This window comes from Drosophila novamexicana, unplaced genomic scaffold (assembly GCF_003285875.2).
Source record: "Drosophila novamexicana strain 15010-1031.04,08,12 unplaced genomic scaffold, DnovRS2.1 tig00001292-arrow-arrow-pilon, whole genome shotgun sequence".
NCBI lineage: Eukaryota > Metazoa > Arthropoda > Insecta > Diptera > Drosophilidae > Drosophila > Drosophila novamexicana.
In genome coordinates, this window is record NW_020824848.1 from 754912 (window position 1) to 777187 (window position 22276).

Consider the following 22276-nt stretch of genomic DNA (forward strand, 5'->3'; position numbering starts at 1 on the left):
TACCATCATTTCAAAGTTTTAAGCTAAGTCAAGGCATGGAAAAATATATTTAAATTTTGTTCTCGTTTGTCTTCCTATTAAAGACATACGAGCATCACGTGCCTGGCTCTCTGCTCGGTGCCCACATGAGCAATTTATAACGATTTTGTAGCTTAAATGCTGTTGCAACACTTTTGCTTTCAGTTTCAAGCCGAAAGCATCCGCTTAGCTGCTTAGCTGTTTATCTATTTATCTCTTTGAGGACTCGGTGACCGCTCAGTTGCTTAGCTTTTTATGTTGTGTCAGACAAAACCCAGGCACCTAAACCTTTTAACAGCAAATGATTTATGAAGTACACAGCAGGACACACACTAGAAGAAAAATGAAATGGATAACCCAAGCAAAACATGCAACGCAATTTGCTTTTATTGAAAAGGACACGAAAAGAAGGAAAGGCATTTTTTGAAGGAAGCAAAACATATGCACACATATGATATGGAATAAAGCGTTCAGCAGGCAAATCCAGTCCAGGCCAAAACAATGCGACATATAAGCGATAACAAGCCCAATCATTATGGCCATGGCTATGACTATGACAATGCCGGGCCTGCTGTTAGAAGCTAATAAGAACATGAAAGAAGGAAGGCTATGCAAGGCACATCGAGGTTTAAATGGAGTTGGCGTTGTCTCCGACATCTTCTATAGACCTATATGATATAGTAGTCGTAAGATTTGACTAATATTTGAGGTTTTCAAAGAAGAGTCACATTTGCGACCGATCATACGTAGGATAGTTAGAATACATATTCATTATGGACTCGGCGATGTCTCCGTCTAAGCGTTACACTTATTATGACAAAATTATAATACTCTTACGAAGGGTATAAAAAAAGAAGCTACAGTTCGAAGGAGATTGTCGGCATCAGCATCAGTGCTCGCGTCTGCCGCAGAGCAGAGTCACGCAGAAGATGGCGGCCAAAAACACTTGAGCAACACTTCAGATGAAGTGTGTGTGTGTGTGTGTGCGGTTGTGTGTGTGTGCGTGTGCGAGCGTCCTACTGGCCTGACACATATGCGAGTTGTCTGGGTGTGACATGATATGCGAGCACTTTGTAAAATGGGAAAAATGAAACACGCAGCAAAATGAAAAGCAAAGACGAGCGACATTGTTGGCCAGGATATGCAGGATTTACGCTTATCGTTGTGCCCACGCTTGTACAGCTGCCGCCACACAAACACACGCACGCACACGCACACATATGCATATGCATATGAACTTAGCTAACAGAATAGAGTATACGGCGTTAAGCGACATTTTCTATTTACACACACTCTCGCACTCGCACGCAGGCTGGCCGTGGCCATTTTTATGGCAGCCCTGCATATCAGATGGCCAAAAGGAGTGCCATAAATCCATTATGCCATGATTTGTTATTCAATATTTTTGTAAGTAGATTAACTTGCAGCCGCACATTTGTTTGCGTACCGAAAGGCGTCGAAAGGATAATGCCACCGCATGTGGCCAGACCGAAAGACAGACAACCGTGAATTAAGCTGTGTGGCTTGCTAGGCTTGTCTTGTCTTGTCTTGCCCCAAAACATAATTTACCAATCTATTTATCATATTAGCGCCCATTCGGCAAACAGCAGGCGACAGCGAGTGGCAAGTGGCTAGCTGAAAGCCCGCTGCTTGAACTGTGTGCCTCGGGCCGAGCTGAGTGACCACTTAAATCACCACAAAAATGGGCATTCGAATTGAATTTATGACACCCGAAAACAAAGTTGTTTATGCGCTATACACGCCCCGAAGGATGTGCTATTTATGATACACAGCCACCCCTACTCCAGCCCCAGCCCCTGCCCCTGAACTCTGTTTCTTATGGTCAGCCGGCAATTTATGGGCACTTAAGTCAGCCTTGGCATAAACTTGACCAAACTGAACTCGGACAAAGGGAAGACGGCAAATCAAGTTGCAAATTTATTGATGGCAAAAATAAACTAAGCAATGATATATCTAAAAATGTTTGTTGCGGCTGATTGACTGAATGACGGGCTGACTGAATGACAGACACTTTAATTTTAACATGACTTTCGACTAAAAATTTTAATGCCAGATTATTCTAGATGGAAAACCATGAAGAAAAATACAAATCTCGTGAAAATCGGATGAGATTTGACCGAGTTATGGGGGTTGTAAGTTATGACCCATGTCTATATACGAAACCTAGGGGTAAGATTTTGACATGAATTTCGACTAAAAAATCGATGTTCAGATTTTAATGCCAGCTTATTCTAGACGGAAAACCATTAAGAAAAATACAAATCTCGTGAAAATCGGATGAGATTTGACCGAGTTATGGGGGTTGTAAGATTTGACCCATGTCTATATACGAATCCTAGTTATGGGGGTTGTGAATTTTGACCCATGTCTATATACGAATCCTAGGGGTAAGATTTTGACATAATTTCGACTAAAAAATCGATGTTCACATTTTAATGCCAGATTATTCTAGAAGGAAAACCATTCAGAAAAATACAAATCTCGTGAAAATCGGATGATATTTGACCGAGTTATGGGGGTTGTAAGATTTGACCCATGTCTATATACGAATCCTAGGGGTAAGATTTTGACATGAATTTCGACTAAAAAATCGGTGTTCAGATTTTAATGCCAGATTATTCTAGAAGGAAAACCATTAAGAAAAATACAAATCTCGTGAAAATCGGATGAGATTTGACCGAGTTATGGGGGTTGTAAATTTTGACCCATGTCTATATACGAATCCTAGGGGTAAGATTTTGACATAATTTCGACTAAAAAATCGATGTTCACATTTTAATGCCAGATTATTCTAGAAGGAAAACCATTAAGAAAAATACAAATCTCGTGAAAATCGGATGATATTTGACCGAGTTATGGGGGTTGTAAGATTTGACCCATGTCTATATACGAATCCTAGGGGTAAGATTTTGACATGAATTTCGACTAAAAAATCGGTGTTCAGATTTGAATGCCAGATTATTCTAGAAGGAAAACCATTAAGAAAAATACAAATCTCGTGAAAATCGGATGAGATTTGACCGAGTTATGGAGATTGTACATTTAGACCCATGTCTATATACGAATCCTAGTTATGGGGGTTGTGAATTTTGACCCATGTCTATATACGAATCCTAGGGGTAAGATTTTGACATAATTTCGACTAAAAAATCGATGTTCAGATTTTAATGCCAGCTTATTCTAGACGGAAAACCATTAAGAAAAATACAAATCTCGTGAAAATCGGATGATATTTGACCGAGTTATGGGGGTTGTAAGATTTGACCCATGTCTATATACGAATCCTAGGGGTAAGATTTTGACATGAATTTCGACTAAAAAATCGGTGTTCAGATTTTAATGCCAGATTATTCTAGAAGGAAAACCATTAAGAAAAATACAAATCTCGTGAAAATCGGATGAGATTTGACCGAGTTATGGAGATTGTAAATTTAGACCCATGTCTATATACGAATCTTGGGGTGAGATTTGGATATGAATTTCGACTAAAATATCGATGTTCACATTTTAATGCCAGATTATTCTAAAAGGAAAACCGAGTTATGGTTGTGGGAAATTTTGATAATTGTCTACATAGGATAATAGGGGATATAACCCGCTCTTGCTCGGGGAGCGGTTAAAAAAAATTCTCTGAAAAATCTTGGAAAATGAGTTTCGCGATTTTTCCACACATGCGAGTGGAATTTCAGAAACAGTTTTATATATAGAGATAAATATAGATAGAATATCAAGAATATATTTAAAATATGTTATTAATTAATATACAATATTTATTTTTATTCACTCACCTCAATACGATTATCGTCCAGTTCGAGCTCAGACAGGCTCCACAGCTCGGCAAAGACCGTGTCGCCAATGAAATTGAGATTGTTGTGCGTCAACTTGAGGAGATTTAAGTTGCCCAATCCCCTGAAGATCTCGCTGGTGAGCACATTGATCTGATTGTGGGCCAGGTTCAAATAGGTCAGACGAGCCATGTCCGCAAAGAGACCCTCGTGCAGTGTACTGATATTGTTGTTGTTGAGGAAGAGTCGCTCGCAAAGCGGCAGATTGCGGAACGCATAGCGATCCATCTCAAAGATCTGGTTCTGCTCGAGATTTAGTTCGCGCAGCCGAATGTGATTGGCAAACGCATCCTGATCGAGGGCCATGATATGATTGTTATTGAGTATGATACGCTCCAGGAAGGGCAGATTGGCAAACGCATAGCTCTTGACGATCTCCACCTGCGAGTACTCGATGACAATGCTGCTGAGATTCTTCAGCGGCTCAATGATCATGGTGGGTATGTAATCGAGTCGTGCATTGTTCTGTATGACAAACTTGAGTTCGCGCAGACGCTTCTGCTGGTAGAAACGTGTCCAGGTCGTGTCATTCTGATGCAATCCCTCCGAGAACACCCAGCATTCGGCCTTCTGCACGGGCATATGATTCTCATCCGGCGTGCAATAGCACATGAGCTTCATGTCCCGACGGCGCATGCAGAAACCGGTGCTGTCCATGGGTCCGTTATAGCCAGTGGCGCCTGTCAAAGCGCCGACGCCGCTGCTGCTGCTGCCGTAGGCCGAGGAGCTGGTGTAGTAGCCACCGCCGGCATTGCTGTTGCTGGTCACGGCCGAGGCGGATGCGGAAGCGCCCGCATTGCTGCCGCGTCCACGGCTGCGACGCTCCTCCTTGTCCCGCGAACGCGCCTCGCCGGGCGCCACGAGGCAGCAGCTCAGCAGTAGAATGCCAAAGCCCAGAAGCGCCCCAATTTTATGGCGCTGATGATGCGGCAACATTGGAACGGCGGGCCGCAAGTTGCGCTCTTAGCTGAAACGATACCCAAAAAACCAGAATGACTCAGTCAATAAAATTTGTTTATCTGGCGCCAAGTGGGTTAGTCTGGGTTGGGTTGAAGCAGGGTTGGAGGCAAGGTGGACTTGAGGATACAAAATGAAAAGCGTAAAGGGCTTTTATCAATGTGAGTCGAATTGCTTTCCAGCTGCAAATTATTGAAAATTTGTAGAACGAAGAAAGCGGGTATATTGAGGGTGTTATGTAGCTTTCTTTTATACTTATGAAATACTTCCTGTATATACTTATACCGGAAGTATCTTTTGAATTCTTATTAGGAAAAAGAACTTAGTCGATCGAAAAACTCGCTGTAGTATTCAAAGAGATTCAGCTATCTTCCCTAAATCGAGAAATATTTATTTGCTCTTTGTCTTCAGCATATCTCATATGTAGAGGAAGAGTCTTTAGGTCCAGATGTGGACAACGCTAGAATACTGGCTGTCTCAGAATTATAGGAGCTGAACACATCATATTTGGCTATATACACAGAGTACACACAAATTGAGAATACATTTGTTCTAGAAGCCTTCCCGCAATCCCAAAAAAGCCATCATTGTGTAACTTCCCTGCAAAGCCAATATAGTGTAACTTCCAGTCGGGCACACTCGACTAGAGTACTCGCACTTGTTTTATGTCCTCGACCTGAAAACCTATTAAATAATATTGTTCGCTCTCGATATTATTTCGTTCATTGGACGCACACTGCAAACTCGAATTGCCAACATTAAATTTGATGCCACATTAAAAGCGTAAATTCTGGGTAAACACCTCGTCAATATTGAAACGGGCGGAATGGGTCGAGTGTTCGGTTCATTTATATTATTCCACTGAAAAGCGATGCGTCTTTCAATACATTGTGCCGAAAAAACCCCCTTTGCCACAGGCCAGTGCCTGCTTAAAAGTTAAAGCGTTTCATATAAAAAAATGCTAATTAATGTTGTTAACTTTTTACTTTTCGCTCATATTTCATTTCTGGCGCAATACACATTTTCGCGGTAGCTCAACACCCCCTCCCACACTCGATCTCTTTTTCGTTCTTTGATTTTCCCGCTTATTCAATGAATGCTGCCTGTGAAAAGTTCATGACATGGCCGTTTTTCCGTTCCGGTTTGCTGTTGTTGTTGTTGTTGTGCCTCCTGCTGGCTTTTTGCTGCCTTCATTTGACGCTCTGTTGGTTCTTTGGGCCTGGTCCATCCTACCCCTACGCCGGGAGACTACCCCCATAAACAAATTTATTGCGCTCATAAATAACTGCAACACTGTCGCTGATTGTTCGCTCACTGGCAACGGCTTCATCAAGTGACCCCCCACCCCCGAGCCACCCCTTGTAGTACCCGCCTCTGGGAGGCCCTTAGTCAATTGCATTTCAAGTGTCATTTGGCAAAGTGCTCTCTAATTATGCTCGTATTTTTAATAAATTAATAAGTCACATCTGACATTGGGCATATTTTTGGATGCACCCCCTACCCCCCCACCCGCTTTCAATCCCCCCCTCATGTTCGCCCAGTGAGCTGGCATAATGAAGTGTAAATAAGTTATTGGCAGTTGTCAAGTGAGTCATCGTTATCGTCGCCAGTTCCGGCAGCCAGGCAGTTTTTCGCCAGTGATTTGCATAAATTATTGTCTTTCAAATCACAGAGAGATTGGTTGAGGGATAGCTGGCTTAAGGGCGTGGCTAAAAGCTGAAAGTCATTTGAGTGATTGACTTTGGCATGCTTCATTACATTGATTATCGTTATAAATTTTAAATAAAACGATGATAAGTGTTTCAATTGTTGTTGCTGCGCTGCTTAAGTTGGCTTATAGGAAATGTCATCTCCTGTCCCAATGCTGGGCCAAAGTTCAAGGTTCAGGCGTGGCTGATGCCACAGGATTAACAGCTCAAAACAGTTGGTTGACAAACATCCGCAGCAGCAGCAGAAGCTCTGCCAAAGCACTTGATGGCTTTAATTTAAATATCAAAGCAAACTCAAAACTAAATTGTCACACACACACACACACACACAAAGATACACACGCACACAGCCACAAGAGAGCCGCAGCTGTGAAATGTTCTGGGAATTTGTGAGGTGAGACACTTTTGAGTTATACGTTTGCACATCCTTGACATTTTTTTTAATAGCCCTGAGAGAACGAACATATATGTTCTTGATTAGCATGCACTGCCTAGTTAATATAGCCATGTTTTTCTGTTTCCAAATGCAATCTGTCTTCTGAGTTTTAGAACTCTCTTTCTAAGACTTTGCATAGATTCGCCATATTATTGCAGGCAATAAGTATGTGGGAAGCGTCTGAATCGGATAACGATATCGTATAGCTGAGATTTTTATTTATTTTGTATTATTTTTTATTTATGGGTAAGGGTAACTAATCTTCGGCGTGCCAAAGATAGCCGTGTTTTCTTTTAAAGTGTGTTGTCAAGCAGCAAATCAAAAATACATGTGTGCGGATATATCAAGTCTCTGTGTGTGTAATTAGATTTTCAAGCGAGTGAATTTAAGGCACACACTCTCTCTCTCTCTCTCAAAGCAATCCATGTATATTCATTGGCACATGTGCAGCAAGCGGCGCTGACAGCCACAGCCAATTACTCAAAGCAGAGAAAACGTGAGAGTGGCCCAGGCAGGGGGGGAGGAGGAGTATCTTGCCCCCTGAGCAGTTGCAAGCAAATGAAAAATCAATTTGTTGTTTATGCATAAATCATAAGATTTATGCGACTTCTCACAGTATTCATAAGTCATTTATCAAAACGCAAAAAGTTTTCTGTGTCACGACAAACCCGACAACAACAACAACAACAACAACAAAATGCGTCCAAGCGCAACAAAAGACACAGAATACGGATACGCTTTAAGCATAATAAATAGCTTTTGGGGCGCACACTTAAAACTTAAGTGAAAGTCGAGAAAATCAAATTTGCAGCCAAAAGAATTTACTACAAGAACTGCAAACAGATATAAATGTGTATCTAACTAAAGCTCAACTATGACAATACGAACAACCTGGATGATGAGCAGCAGGCGAAAATTTAGGCAACTGGAGAGAGTGCTTGACTAGCAGATACCCTGTAACGATTAGTTGTCATGCTATCTATTCCAACTGCCTGCTATAGAAGCTTTATTCCCAATTAATTTGTGTATTTATTGTCTTAATATGATGCATATTAACTCTATATTATATAATTGTTATTATAATAATAAAAACAAACAAAAATACATGGCGAATCTACAATCTACAGGTCATAAGTTCGATTCTTTCATTAATTTGCCATCAGCTACCAAAAGTCTATTCATGTCTTTCTGCTAAACCTTCTGTTCCGAGTCGAGAGTTCCGAGAGTCGAGCATACCTGTTCTCTGCACAACTACAATATATTCCCTTTTAACCCATTTTCAAAGGATACAGTCGAAAATCATGCGGTAGACATGAAAGCAAAAGCAACGTGGGCCAAATTGCAACCAGAAGCCATTTGTCTTGTTGTTTATAATTTCGATTAAACTTTCAATGTGAGGAGCGCACACACACACACACACAAGAGGGCACAGGCATATGCTTAAAGTGTGTGCGTAAACAATAAAGGTTGAGGATTGGGCCTGGCGAAGTGTGAAGATGGAACTTGTTGACGTAGACCCACTACGAAATTGGAGCACAAGCCGCAGCTAAGCTGTCAGAGAGCTCAGAGCTGCCGGCGGCCAAAGGGAGCCAGCGTTGCACATAAATTGTTGCCAATGCTTGAATGCAAAATTTCTTGGCCTTAACGCTGGCAATTCTTTGCTCTCCGGTTCTGGTTCCTGGCCCATGCACAGGCACAGACGACACGGAGGCAGGAAAAGTTTGCTTATCAGGCCGCAGCGAATAAACACATAACAGCTTGAGGGGGAGAGATCCTTGGCTGAGTGAGTGTGAAATGAAGCTATGCCAATTAGCTGCTGATGAAGACAATGGCAAGCAGAGCCAGGCGAAAATCTGATCCCGTTGCTCTCATGGCTGCGACTGCGACTGCTTCTGTTGTCAGCGTGTGGAAATTGTTTTCAATTTTCGTTATTTGACAAATGGTGACACTTCCGCTGCGACAGCCGCGCCCGAGCACCAGCAGGACCTTAACAATATGTCTGTGTGTGCCATGAGGTTTTGTCAACAATAAGTTTATACGTCAGACATGTTTATGACATGGCCCCCAAGCGTGCCCCTGCCCCTGTTCACCATCATCATCATCATCATCGTCATCATTGCTCGTCAGTGCGCACATTATGAGGCGGGACATCCTGGCCAGCTGCCGACCAGTGCACTGCCCGCATGGCATGTGAATAACTTTAAGTTGTGACATCGCACACATGTCCTGGCCCTGCCCGGCCCTGTTCTGGCTGCAGGACGTGCTTGACTTTGACTGAATGCTCGCAGACAGACAGACTGGCCAGCTCGCTGACAAGTCAGTCGACTCCGGTCTCTAGTTTATTTGGCCGCAAATAAAATGGGACAAACGAGCGGACGAGTTGGCGGCATTCCATAACCGAAAGCGCAGTCATGTCCCGATCCACAGTCCGGCCCTGACAAATGGCCGGACTAAAGTGCCCTACAAAGCGGGCTCCATCAATCAAGCTGGTTATGACATTCGCACGTACCTTGCTCACTTTGTGCTCTTATTTATATTATTTTTATTGAAATGCTACATTTGATTTGTTTAGTTGCGTCTTCAACTTGATTTGCTTGCGTCACTCAAACAGAAATATATTTTGCCACTCGGCAAGTGCAGCAAGCACAGAATTGGAATTTAAATCAAATAACTTGAAGACTTTAAGAATCGAAAAAAGGGCTGCTAGAGTTCCCTGGAGATAGTATGGGCAACTAGGTATATATATCTACGAGAAATCAGTTCTAATTGGATAAGACTTAATGTCTATAAAGCTGAACATATATGAGGAGCATAGTGAGACTTACGAATGCCGAGTTTGGTCAAGATATCTTTCCATACAAGAACCTTCTTCCCGACCGTTTGTTCCCATGACAGCTATAAGATATAGTGTTCCGATCCGGTTGGTTCTGACATGATCTATGCAAAGTTTCAATATGTTTCCTCTAAAACTGAGAGACCACAACTTCGCATAGAAGTATACGCAGGGGCATGGCATGAAGTTTCATACCTAAGTAGAACAGGTATTTAGCTAGTTAAAGACAGAGGGCAAAATCTGTGAATCAAGCAATTTACTTTCTACAAGACTAACTTAACAGAACTTTAACAGAACAGAAAAGTCAGTGATTCGAACCCCTAACTGGGGTTAAGAAAGTTGATAACCTAGTTAACATAACGAACACAAATGATAGATATGAGCTTTAACGATAAAGAACTATTTACAGTGCACGACGAGAAGATACCTTGTATCTAAGCTCTACTTGTCTTTTGAAGTTCGAAGTTTGAACCTCAAACCTAGTAAACGTAACGAACCTAAATGTCAGCCTCTTTCTAGGCTCTTTTTGGCTTACCAACTTCTCGACAAGAACCTTAAGGCCAGCCCATGCTACGAACTATAAACAGACAACAACTAATAAGAATTATTTGAGCAGCCATAATGGAAACCTGAATGCGTGCCATATCTCTTAAATGGAATACCTCCACGCGCAGTGGGAGGGCGTCCTAATAAGCTGCGAATAGCGCAGGAACTTTTATTTATATTAGTTGTTGGCCCTTTTTTTTTTTTGTTTATTGTCAGCAATGTGGCACTCTATAAATATATATTTCATAAATTGCTTGCCATTTACATGTGACGTTCGCGCCAAGTTGCGACTGTCATTTGTGAAAACCCTTTTTCTGACAGTGCGCTATTATCATGCGAAGAAGTCATTGCCAGCTGTCGCAGTGCTTGTCCCCCCAGCAAATCACATATACTGCCCTATATATATACCCTATATAAATATATAGACATGTATATATAAGTATATATATCCCATTTCTCTCTAGGAGCTGAGCTATGCCAAATCTGCACACACTGTGCGAGTGTCTCTTGCTTTTGCTTTTACTTCTCTGCGCACTTTTAGACTACTTTTCAGCAGCCTCCACCCCCTACCCCTTCTACTTCTCCCCCTTCTCATCACTTCTTTTTTTTGGCTTTTAGCATACCTGTCAGCAAAATAAAATGAAAAGTAGTTTCCAGTGCAAACTTTCGCTCATCGTCGCCAGCCGCCATATTGTTGACACATATTTTCCTAGCCAAGTTATATGCAAACGCCTGCCACGCCCATGCCCATAGCGCCCCGCCCCTCCATTGCACTTGAGCGAAGCGCAGCCCAGCCCATTACTTTCGGCTGTCATTTTTTCACTTAGATTCCGTAGTTTGGCTTTTATTTGCCTTTTTGCTGGTTTTCCTCTCAAGTGTAGAGCTTCAACTTTTGATGCACAATTTGTTTGCTCCAACCAGTCTCAGTTCCCCTCCCCCTGCCCAACCCCATCTCCGTCCCACCCCTCCCTCAACAGCATTCTGTTTAAGCCTGGCAACTGTTTAATGCTAAAATTGGCAGCACCTGGGCAAAGTGTTAGCGGCTGGCTCAACTGTCCCGACAGATAAGTAGTCCTTGACTTGGCTCTTGCTCTTCCTTGCTTTATTTGCATACCCTGCACCCATTGAAAAATTTCTATCAAATTGGGTATAATGGCATGCAGGCCGCTACTTTTCCCTCTGCTTTGCGTCTGCGTAGGGATCATAAAGAACAAAAGAGCTAAAGATTTCAGATATTGTATATGGGTTCTCATATCTATCTCTCCATCGATAACAACTCTCATTTGCCCAAAATCGATAAATATTGATACTTAGCTAGGAAATTAACTAAGCTGAAGACTTGAAATTTTGTTATACATATATTCTTATATATCATAAAAAGAACGACGTTATCTTCATTTTTTCTATAGCTCCGCCCATTTCTATATTATCGATAAATATCGATTTTGAAAAAAAAAAATTTTTAAGCATAGCTCGAAGCTAGAAGCATTGTAGGCCAACATACTTTAAGGCGATCGGAGAAAATTTCTATCGAAATTTCTGTGTTTTTTTAATGCTAGAACTTTAGAAGTATTCACGAATATTTTTCATGGCCAAACTAGGCCTAGATACAGGGTCTCTACTGGTCGTACATTGTCGAGTGGAGCACTGCTACTTGTTGTCTTTTTTGTTAGCCATTTTGTTGTTTGGCCAAGTCGCCTTCACCTTTTTGCCTGTTGACTGACTCAGCGAGAGGAAGGAGCAAAGGTAGGTTGAGCGAAAATTATTATTTTCGCCGTTGACTGCAAGTTTGTTGCAACTTTCTGACGCAAAGTGAAAATTTGTCATGCTCGTTGAGCAGCTTTGCTAAGTATGTGTCTCGCTCGATGCCGCTGCTGTTGCTGCTGCCTGATATAATAAATTCCCTCAGTTTAGCTGAAATGCTCACGAAGACAAACATAAGCCCGAAAATACAAACACAAACATAAATACAGACCGATGAGCCGGGCTGGATTTCTTGTCGAAAATGAGTTGTCGTCTGGGACAAAACTTTTAACTCAACTGTCAAATGTTTTAACAATTTTGCATAAAACATTATGAAGATGCCAAATCGTGGGCGCTAGCTCTTTCTCTATTTCTATATAGCCAACTGTCTGTCTGTCTTTCTGTCTGAGCTGTTGATTCTGAAAGTGAATTTGAAATGCGCTTAAGCTCCATCTCTTTCTGTCACTCATCTCTTTTTCTCCTTCACTATCTTCCTCCATATCCATTTGGCCCACTCCCCACTTAATTAGCTAAGTTCTAAGCTCTCTAGGTTGAGCTTAAGCTTCAAGTCTTCTGATTTGTGCATCAAATTTGATGCCCACACACAAGGACACACAAGGACACACACACACACATTCATAAGTATTTCTACCTGTAACTGACTCACCTTTTGATGAAGTGTATAAAAAGGGCCGCGTCACGTGCGGGCCTCTGAAGAGCTGAGGACTTTTCTGCTGACTAATGCGCTGCTCTGAAAGAGAAATAGAGAAAGAAAAAGGGATACATGAATTATTGTAATAAATTCAGCAGTACTTTCACTTAATACATTTATTTGACCAACTTGAGGCCCACACACATAATAACCATAGACTAGGAAATACCCTGAACATAATGACAAGCTGCCGTGACAATCATTCTAGCTTCCTTATAGACAAAAAATGCACTCTATGTGAAATACTTTACTGAATAACATTGAAGTTTTTGGTCCGATCTTTTTGGCATCTAAAAGTGTGTGTAAATAGCAGGGATGAGTTATGGGGGGTGGGAATTTTGATCCATGTCTATATACGAATCCTAGTGGTACAATGTTGACATGAATTTCGACTAAAAATCGGTGTTCAGATTTTAATGCCAGATTATTCTAGAAGGAAAACCATTAAGAAAAATACAAATCTCGTGAAAATCGGATGAGATTTGACCGAGTTATGGGGGTTGTAAGATTTGACCCATGTCTATATACGAATCTTGGGGTAAGATTTGGACATGAATTTCGACTAAAACATCGGTGTTCAGATTTAAATGCCAAATTTTTTTAGGGGGAAAACCATGAAGAAAAAGACAATCCTCGTGAAAATCGGTTGAGTTTTGGCCCAGTTATAGAGTTGGGGAATTTTGACCAATGTCTTTATAGGATATTTAAGGGTACCATCTTCGCATGATCACAAATCAGTCAGACAGGACAAACAGTTGTATATATATAGATAAGAGTTTATATACGAAACATGCTCATTAAAGCAGGATATCGATTATTGTGATATGACAAACAGATAATAAGTGAAACCTTTTTATTATGTACTTTTGAAATGGTTTACCTTTTTCTATAGCGTACCCGCAAAAAGTCTAGAATAATTAAGCATACTTTTTTGTTTCAGCTCTGAACTACCTTAATCTCATACCTCATTTGGTTCATAATAATATTATTAGCGGGGCTGTCAGTTGTGGCGGGTTTTTGGGGCCCAACCCCGGGTAAGTTGTGGCTGGAAGTATGCGCACCGCAAATCTAATTGCGTTAATTTCCAGATAATTGTAGCGCCGTCAGAGCGGGGGCCCAGGACATGCGACTACGTAAAACTATTAACACGCAGCGGTACAGAGCACCGCGCTGGGCGGGGCAAAAGGCACACACATGTGCTTAGGCTGCTTGGGCGTGGGCGTCTGTGTGGGGGTGGTCCTATTGCGCGTTATTCAAATAGTTGTTTTTTTTTTTCGGTTGCCACGCTCGGGGCACATAATTTTCTGCGTGTCTATTGTCCATACGGGCGACCACAACTCCGCGCCACGATGACGACCAGTTGAGGCAATTCCCCAGCTTGAACTTAAATGTCACGGCTCGGACAAATACACACACAGACACATGAGGGATTTCGTTCTATTGTTGTGTTTGGGGCATTAAATGAAATAATTGCATTTGCTGCGCCTACAAAAAAGGCAAAGTACACACACACACACACACACACACACACACATATCCCTCCCACAATTGCTGAGCAACTGCCTCACATCCAGTTAGAAGTGGTTCCACTTTTATGGGAATCGGCGGAGCTAGGGCTCCAATTTTACACACTCAGAGAATATTTGGCGACAAGTACATATGTATAAATGAATTTAAGAAAAATTGATTGATTTGAACCAGCACTTTCACGCTCGTTGGTCCGACGCTTAGTCGCCTAAAGCACACTTGTTTTCTAAACAAAGTTTGAACTTTGTTTTCTCCCTTTGCGGTTCAAATATCTCAATAAGAAATATATTAATAAAGTTAATATTTAATTAAAGATTAACAAGCATCACTTAGAAATCAGCACGGCTTTTCTCTGAGTGTATCTGGCTATAATGTTGTTTTTTTTTCTCCCCGTCTGCAATTATCATCGTTGCCTATCGGCAACATCGCTGACCGTTTTCCGTGCCTACTTTTTTTTACCGACTGCTGTTAATTATGCCCGCATTATTTGTATAAAGCAGCTTAGACGGAGCTTAAGACGGAGCTGGAATTTAATATGCTTTGCGCTCCCATTGATATAGGCAAATGCACTGGGGTGTGGGCGACTTGTATAATAGTTGTTTAGTCGGCCATATCGCGTCATACGAATCTCACTGATTGCTTTGACTATCCACAAAAAGGCGAATGTCAAACAAGTTCAACGAGTGTCGGCTGCCATGGGCAACCGACACAATGGAACCAAAGCTCAAATCCATGACAATTTACTATCAACTGGGCATACACATATTGCATATACAAACAGGAGGGTGCTGGTGAAGAATGACCGACTGAAAGATACCCATTCGAGCTAACAAAACAAAACCTGTTCTTAATTTAAAAAGAACTTCGGCTTTTAGATCTGAAAATATACGAGACTTTAACTGGATGACAATTTACTATCACATAATAATACAAACAACTTTGTAGAATGCCCGATACAAAATGTTAAAGAGGGAAAGATAGAATCAAAAGCAAACCTAGACTGAAACTATATATTTATCGTTAAATATTATGATAAACGGATCAACTCTTACGTAGAGCTGCTCAGAGATAAGGTCTGAATGGCCTTCAGCTGCCCGTCACATACATTTGCTCAACTACAATATACCCTATCTTGTAGTGTATATTTCCCATCTCCCCTTCAAGTAATCTCAAGGATTGCTGCGTTGTCAAACTGTCGCATATCATAGCTAACCCAGACCCACGAGGTTTAATCTCTTATTTGCAAGTGAATAACGAACAGAACTTGGCTGAAGAAGTTCACGGAAATTGCAGCAAACGTTTCCATTTCATGTGGGGCAATAAAAATTTAATATAATTACGCACAATTTCCAGCTGAAGTTTATGGCAAGCACACACACACACTCTAACACACCCACACACATAAAAAGATACACTTATGCATTGCCAGGAGCAGGACTCGCTGTGACTTTTGACAGCGCTGAGTCTCTTCTCCCCGCTTCTCACTTTCCAGCAAGAGAGTTTATGAGTCGCCGCCAAGACAAACATAAACACTTGTGAGGACAGTTCAAGGGTACAGGGGGGGGACGGGTATTGCAGCTGATTTCATAAAGTGTAACAAGCCAAAGCTTTGAGCTCAACTGCTGCGACAAATAAGCGACAGAGTGGGAGCGGGAGCGGGAGCAGCCGCGGGGGGAAGCTGCCTGCAAGTCGACAATAAAGCGTTGCGGAAAAGTTTACAAGTTGCCGGAGGGGCGGAGCGGGGATGCCCAGGAAAGAAGCGAACGTGGGACTAGCATTGAATGTAGCCAAGTGTTGTGGCTGAGCACACACACACACTTACACACACAATAACGGGTATCTTGTAGTTGTGCAAGTGTAAGTAACAGCTCAAAAAGTTACAATAAGTATTTACATACATATAATTGATCAGATGAAGGAACAAGTCTATGCGTCTTCTCCCTTGTGCATTGATCAGCTGGAGGAGCCCAAAGTCGTAATCTGTCTAACATGACGTTAACAGGGTATCCGCTAGTCGAGCAGTCTAACTAACGGACAAATCGATCCATCTTCTGCCCAGTGGTTCGATCAGCTGTTGGAGCTCAAAGTCGACGGCAGCCAGGCAGAAATCTTAACAACGTGAAGCTTACAGGGTATCTGCTAGTCGAGCACTCTCAGCTATAGCGCTCGCAGTTGTTTCTGTTGCGCTTGTTTACATTGAGGCTCCCAAAGCAAAGTCGACAGCAAAAGCAGAAGCAGAAGCTGTCGCCCAGGACGTGCATTTTCTACATTTGCCAGCAGCAAGTTGTTATTTCTTAATATTGAGTGCTGCTGCGGATGCTCTGCCAGCAGCGACGCCGGCAGCGGCAGCGGCAGCGCGCATATGTCAGGCGACTTAACCTTTGACAGGCGCGGCGCGGCTCGGCTCCAGCTCGTAGCAGCGGCCCCCGCCGCCAACAACAACCACTTGGCCATAAACTGAGTGGCGTTTGTCTGCTGCCAATGTAATCAGATCAGTTTTGTACGCTTCGGCAGGTACGCGAAAACTTGTATTTGATTGGAAAATTAGAAAACGTACCTCGCAAAGAAGAAGAATGCAGGCAGCGCTAACTTAAACGCGACCCAGCCTTCGATTCGACATAGAACCTGTTGCCAATTTGTTTATCTGCTGACGCAGGATACAGTTTAACAACTTCCAACTATTTTGTCTTAATTCGACCATAATTATCTATCACTTTTCACTATCGTTTAACTTTAATAATTATTTCGCAATAAAAAATGGCGCACAGTTTTTCAGTGTGGCTTGCACTACTAAGTAAAAATCCCGAATAATTTTGGCGACTCTCGTTTTTGCCCAAACTCTCTTATCGATATACAGTCACACTCAGTTTTTTTTTCGCCTTGTGAAGTGGAGTGCAACAAGTAACTATGTTAATAATTAAAAATAAGTGGTTTTATATAAGCAATGTGCCTAAAAAATGTGTCCCAATATAATAGCACATAGCGACCACATTTTGTTTGTTTTGGCGGTAAGTTTAATCTAATAATTTATGCTTTTTTCACCAATTGCAAATTTTCATTATTTTTGGCGGCAAAATTTCGCCAAGGCTTAGCGTTTCGCGTTGCCAATTGAATATTAAAAACCTAATACATTCCCTTTTGAGTATAATAATTGTGCTGGCTACTCTAATTGTCTAACATCTTTTTTCTCTTTGCAGCCACACAGTGTCTGTTGTTTTTTTTTTTCAGTGAAGCTAATTGGAAAGGCAAGTGCGTGTTAAAATAAAATGAAATAAATATATATGTGTAGTGCATCGGAGATCATCACAAAAGTGCAACAAGTGTTCATTTTTTTTGTATATCTGTGAAATTAATCTATATGTACATATGTATGTGCATATTGTATAAGCTGCAAAATTGCCGGCTGGAAAATTACGCAACATCCAGCCGTTCTTCTTCTTCTTTTTTTTTTCTGTGCAATTGGGAAGTGAAGTGCGTGAAATAAAAAGAAATCTATATAATTGTATATAGTCCAATGCAAATCGTCAAATAGGTGCTTATTTAGTCGATCTAATTGGAAGGTGTAGTGCGTAAAAAAGTGAATATAAATGTATATGTATTTATATATATATACATGTGCATCAAGTGTACCCACACAGCTATTTTTTTCAGTGAATCTTATTGGAAGCGCGTAAAAGAAATGGCCAATTAAGCAATTAAGTTTTAGTCCATAGCAAATCATAAGATAAGCGCCAGTTTTGTAAATCCAATTGGAAGGCGAAGTGCAACAAGTGTAGCCACAGTGTTTTTTTTCAGTGAATCCTATTGGAAGTGTCTGCAAGGAATAACCAATTCAACCAACAACAATGTGTTTTATTGCGGTTAGTTTTATTTTACAAAGTAAAAGAACGCCTAAATTAATTACTAATTTCATTTTTTATCTCTTTACAGCGTAGTGTATTTTTTATATGTGAATCTAATTGGAAATAAAAGTGAATATAGTGCGTGAGAAATAAAATGTGGGCAAAGTTATGTGCGAATTGCATTAGAAATCATCAACGTGTCCAGCTCAACAGAATATCCATTTGACGCTGTATATTTCGGTAAGTTGCATATGAAAATATTAAAAACTGCAAATCACTTTTGTTTATGCTATAAATTCGCTGTGGGCAAACATATCGATGTGACCATTCCTTGCGATCAGTAAAATACTCGATATTTAATACACAAAATACCAAGGATGTAAACTAACAGCGGCGATGTAGGTGGTTATCGTTTTCTCCTCTTCTCTCCGCTTATTCCCCTTTTCGGGCTGCGCTTGCCAAACGTGTCAATTGGCGTTAATGTAATTATGTAATAAAGTTGCGTTAATGGTCCGGGGTGCAGCTGCGGCAGTTGGCCTATTTCCTGCTGGAAAACTGGGCAACTGCCGCTAATATTAATTAGCCAGCAGCAGCAGCGGCGCTGGTCAAAAATTTGTGTTTACATTTTCGGCGCTTAAATTTTCTTGTGTCGCGTCAGCTGGCTATTAAAAGCGTTATGCTAAATGGCCATAACAACTTCCGTGTGACACACACCTACTGCTGAATGCGTATATGTATGTATGTGTTTGTGGTTTTTTCTAGCCCCGCCCAGTCAGGCTCTCGTTTTCAACAATAAACAGCAGCATAAAAGCCATGAAACTGATTTTTCACGCCATTTTCGTTTACATTTTGTTGCTGCTATTCGTTGCTGTTGTTGTTGCTGTTGCCATTGTTGTTGCTTTAACAGTTTCTGTTTTTGTTTGCTTTCGCCTTGGCACAGACCGGGGCTGCCCAAACAGTGTTACCAGCTGGCGCTACACGAAAAAAAAACAGCTGAATTAAATGTGTGCAAATATCTGGCAATAAACAGGTTAGCTAGTATTTTGCAAGGAAATGCCAAAAAAATGGCTAAAACAGACGATCGCTGGCAACAGCTAAAAATAGCTAAATAGACAACACTGCTGCCAACGCATATGTAATTAAAATATATTATTTTTGCCGAACAAAACAACTGCGAAAAAAAAGGAACTTAAAAAGCAGAAGCCCAAAAAAAACGCTGCCTTATGTATTTATAACGAAAGTTTGTGGGTGTGGATGTTACGGTTATGTTGATGAGGCCACGGGTTGTGCAGTGGGTGGGATAGTAGGGGGGGGAGGGGGGTGGTAGCGTGTGCTAGGGCAATGATGTTCATAATGATGGCCACTCTGCACGCACCTGCCGCAGATTCTGGCACAGTCTGGCAACGCTCGCGGCCTTCACCTTAGCTGTTGTTGTTGTTGTTGTTGTTGCTTCTTTCTGTTATATCTCGCTTTTGCTTTCAGCACATTTGTTACGCATCATAAATGAAAATGCTCATATAAATATTTCATATTTGAACACAGAAAAAAAGAAAAGAAATGACAACAAGTCGCAGTAGCCGAGGCGCATTGCCACGCCCATCCAAAAACATTTCACATTTCCGCCCATTAAATTGACATACGCGCATTCGCATTCGCATTCATTTCCTCTATCCGTTTTTGCCTGCTTTTATGGTGCTCTGCATGGGTAGGGTATATGCATTTTTTCACTCTTTATGTAACGCTTTGAAGAAGGCAGCTCTATCATGGTATAATAATATATTACAATAATAATATAAAGAAATAATCATGTAATATTATAGTAAAATAATAATATAGCTTTGTATATCTCTGTCAGTCTGTTTGTTTCTCTGTGGGATTGGACTTTATGTCAGTGCATTACTTGACTAAAATTTTGACTACTTTTGACAAATATACCATGTAGATCCTGGATCCTTAGACGTTATCCATAGACGTTCTTAAAGGAACAATCAGTCGGATACTGTTTTTGCATGAGACACCTTCGTATATATATACATTGTGTAGGGCATTTCAACTTCGTTGTTGGCCTGTCTAACGGTACTCTCTTGTTTTATTCTTTTAGGGCTCGCCCCTTCTCCCCTTCTCGTGTTTGCACAAGTTTTGTAATATTTCGGGTTTATGTTTACAGTTGGCAAACGCATTAAAATCACAGATTTACATTTCTTTCTTTATGCCTCCCACTCCCCTTCTATCTCTCTCTCTCTCCTTCGTTCGGCCTGCTGAATTATTTAGTGTTGTCGTCCGCGCCCCGCCCCCTGTCCTGCCCCTGCCCCTCTGCACTTTGTGCCGCCAAAGTATTCGGATTATTGAATTTGAATTTGTTGCGAGTCTGGCGACAGGCATCGAGGCTTATTGTTTTCAAATGTTTTCGTCGCAATCTCGAGAATGTAAACTGTTGATAGCCTCTACACACACACACACACACACACACACACATTTAGGGCGAGGCTTAGGCCGTGTGCGCTTGGAAATTATTTTTTAATAAACACAAAGCACTTCACAAAGGGGCACAGAGACGCATCCGTATTTGCCTGGACTGCAGCACCATGTGGGTGGGAGGTGGGTGGGAGGGGTTGGGGTGTAGAGGGTGCTGGTGACCTGGTGGGTGGTGGGCCCGCCCACCTTTAGCTCAGCGTGCGCAAAATAAATAAACCCACTTTAATATGCGCTCGTTATATTATTTTCTTTTCATTTTCTTGATTTTCCTTCTCACTCTTTGCTCTCTCGCTCTCTCTTCCTCTCTCTCTTGCTGTTATCATGTTTTTCTTTCGTCTTTTTTTCACAATTTTTCGTGTTGTTTTTGCCCCCCGCGTTGGGTTTCGCTTGTTTGAAGTGCCACGCTCTATTTAAAGGCAAATTGTCTGTAGTCCTTTTTACAAATATTGTGTTTCTTTTTCTTTTGCATATTTAGCCGCTGCAGCAGACCCCCCATCCCCCGTCCCCTCCCCTCCTCCTTCTATCTTCCCTGGCACAGTCAAAAGACGAAAATTCCCATCGCTAAAAACTGCGATCTGGCTCCGAGTCTAGACATTGTGGAATTAGTTGGCGCTCAGTCTAAAAATGCATAGAACGACCCCGCCCCCTCAGCCCACGCCCGCCCACAAATGCTAAGAGCTGGCCGCTTGAATTAGCATCCGAACCAAGTGCGCTGACCTGCAGCAAAAGCAGCCGCAGCGCCCACAATGCGGGTCAAGTCAGCGGGGACGGATATAAAAACGAGAGCTTTTTATTTAAGTGGATATTATTAGAGGTTTGCATTGCACTCGACCACTTGTCTATGGCCTGTGATAAATGCTGAAGAATAATATGCTTTAACTGACTGATTAACTGAGGGAATGATGGACTGATTGACAGCTTGACTCGCAGACCAAATGATTGACTATCTTCGTAATAAGAGCCGAGAGTACAGACCGGATTCACTTAGAGACTGATTGATAGATTGACTAACTGATAGGCTGATTGACTGATTGATTAAGTATAACTGAAAACTGTCCAATTAAACCGATAAATTTACAGGACTCGTACTCCTACTACTTGTCTATGCCCTATGATAAATGCTGAGGAACAATATCTATATGGAAAAACTGACTAACTCACTGATTGACAGATTGACGAGCAGATTGACTGATTGAAAGAAGCCGAAATACAAAGGTATAAACAGGAAAAAGAATATCTACATAGAGTGCATTACCTGACTGATTGACTGGGAGACTGATGTACAGACTGTGTGATTGACAGACTGTATGGCTTATTTACAAACTAATTGATTGACTGATTGACCTGACTGACTGGACTAACTGAATGCCTGAAACCTTTATAAATGGTTAAATTTAAGATATATAGGTAAAATATGATGAGCTAAGGTACTGACAGCTTGATTGATTTCGATTGTCAACTCACATACTAACTGATTGACTGACTGACGAACTTGTCTAGCGCATCGACAAATCTTGAAGCACAATATCCATATAGGTTAAAAATATAGATGTATTTTCTGATTAACTGAGTTACTGATCGTTTTATGTATACTAACTAACTGATTGATTGA

At 41.5% G+C, this 22276-nt stretch overlaps 1 protein-coding gene across 1 annotated transcript in view; it reads right to left on the minus strand.

Annotated features, from left to right (window-relative positions):
- LOC115766956 (connectin) overlaps positions 1-22276 on the minus strand; it is a 58041-nt gene that overhangs the window by 25376 nt on the left and 10389 nt on the right. Inside the window, exons 2-3 of the mRNA XM_030711044.1 lie at positions 12776-12859; positions 3828-4851 (exon numbers count right to left, since the gene is read on the minus strand). Of these exons, the coding sequence (XP_030566904.1) occupies positions 3828-4820 (993 nt within the window). The 5' untranslated portion in view covers positions 4821-4851; positions 12776-12859. The remainder of the gene's footprint in view (positions 1-3827; positions 4852-12775; positions 12860-22276) is intronic.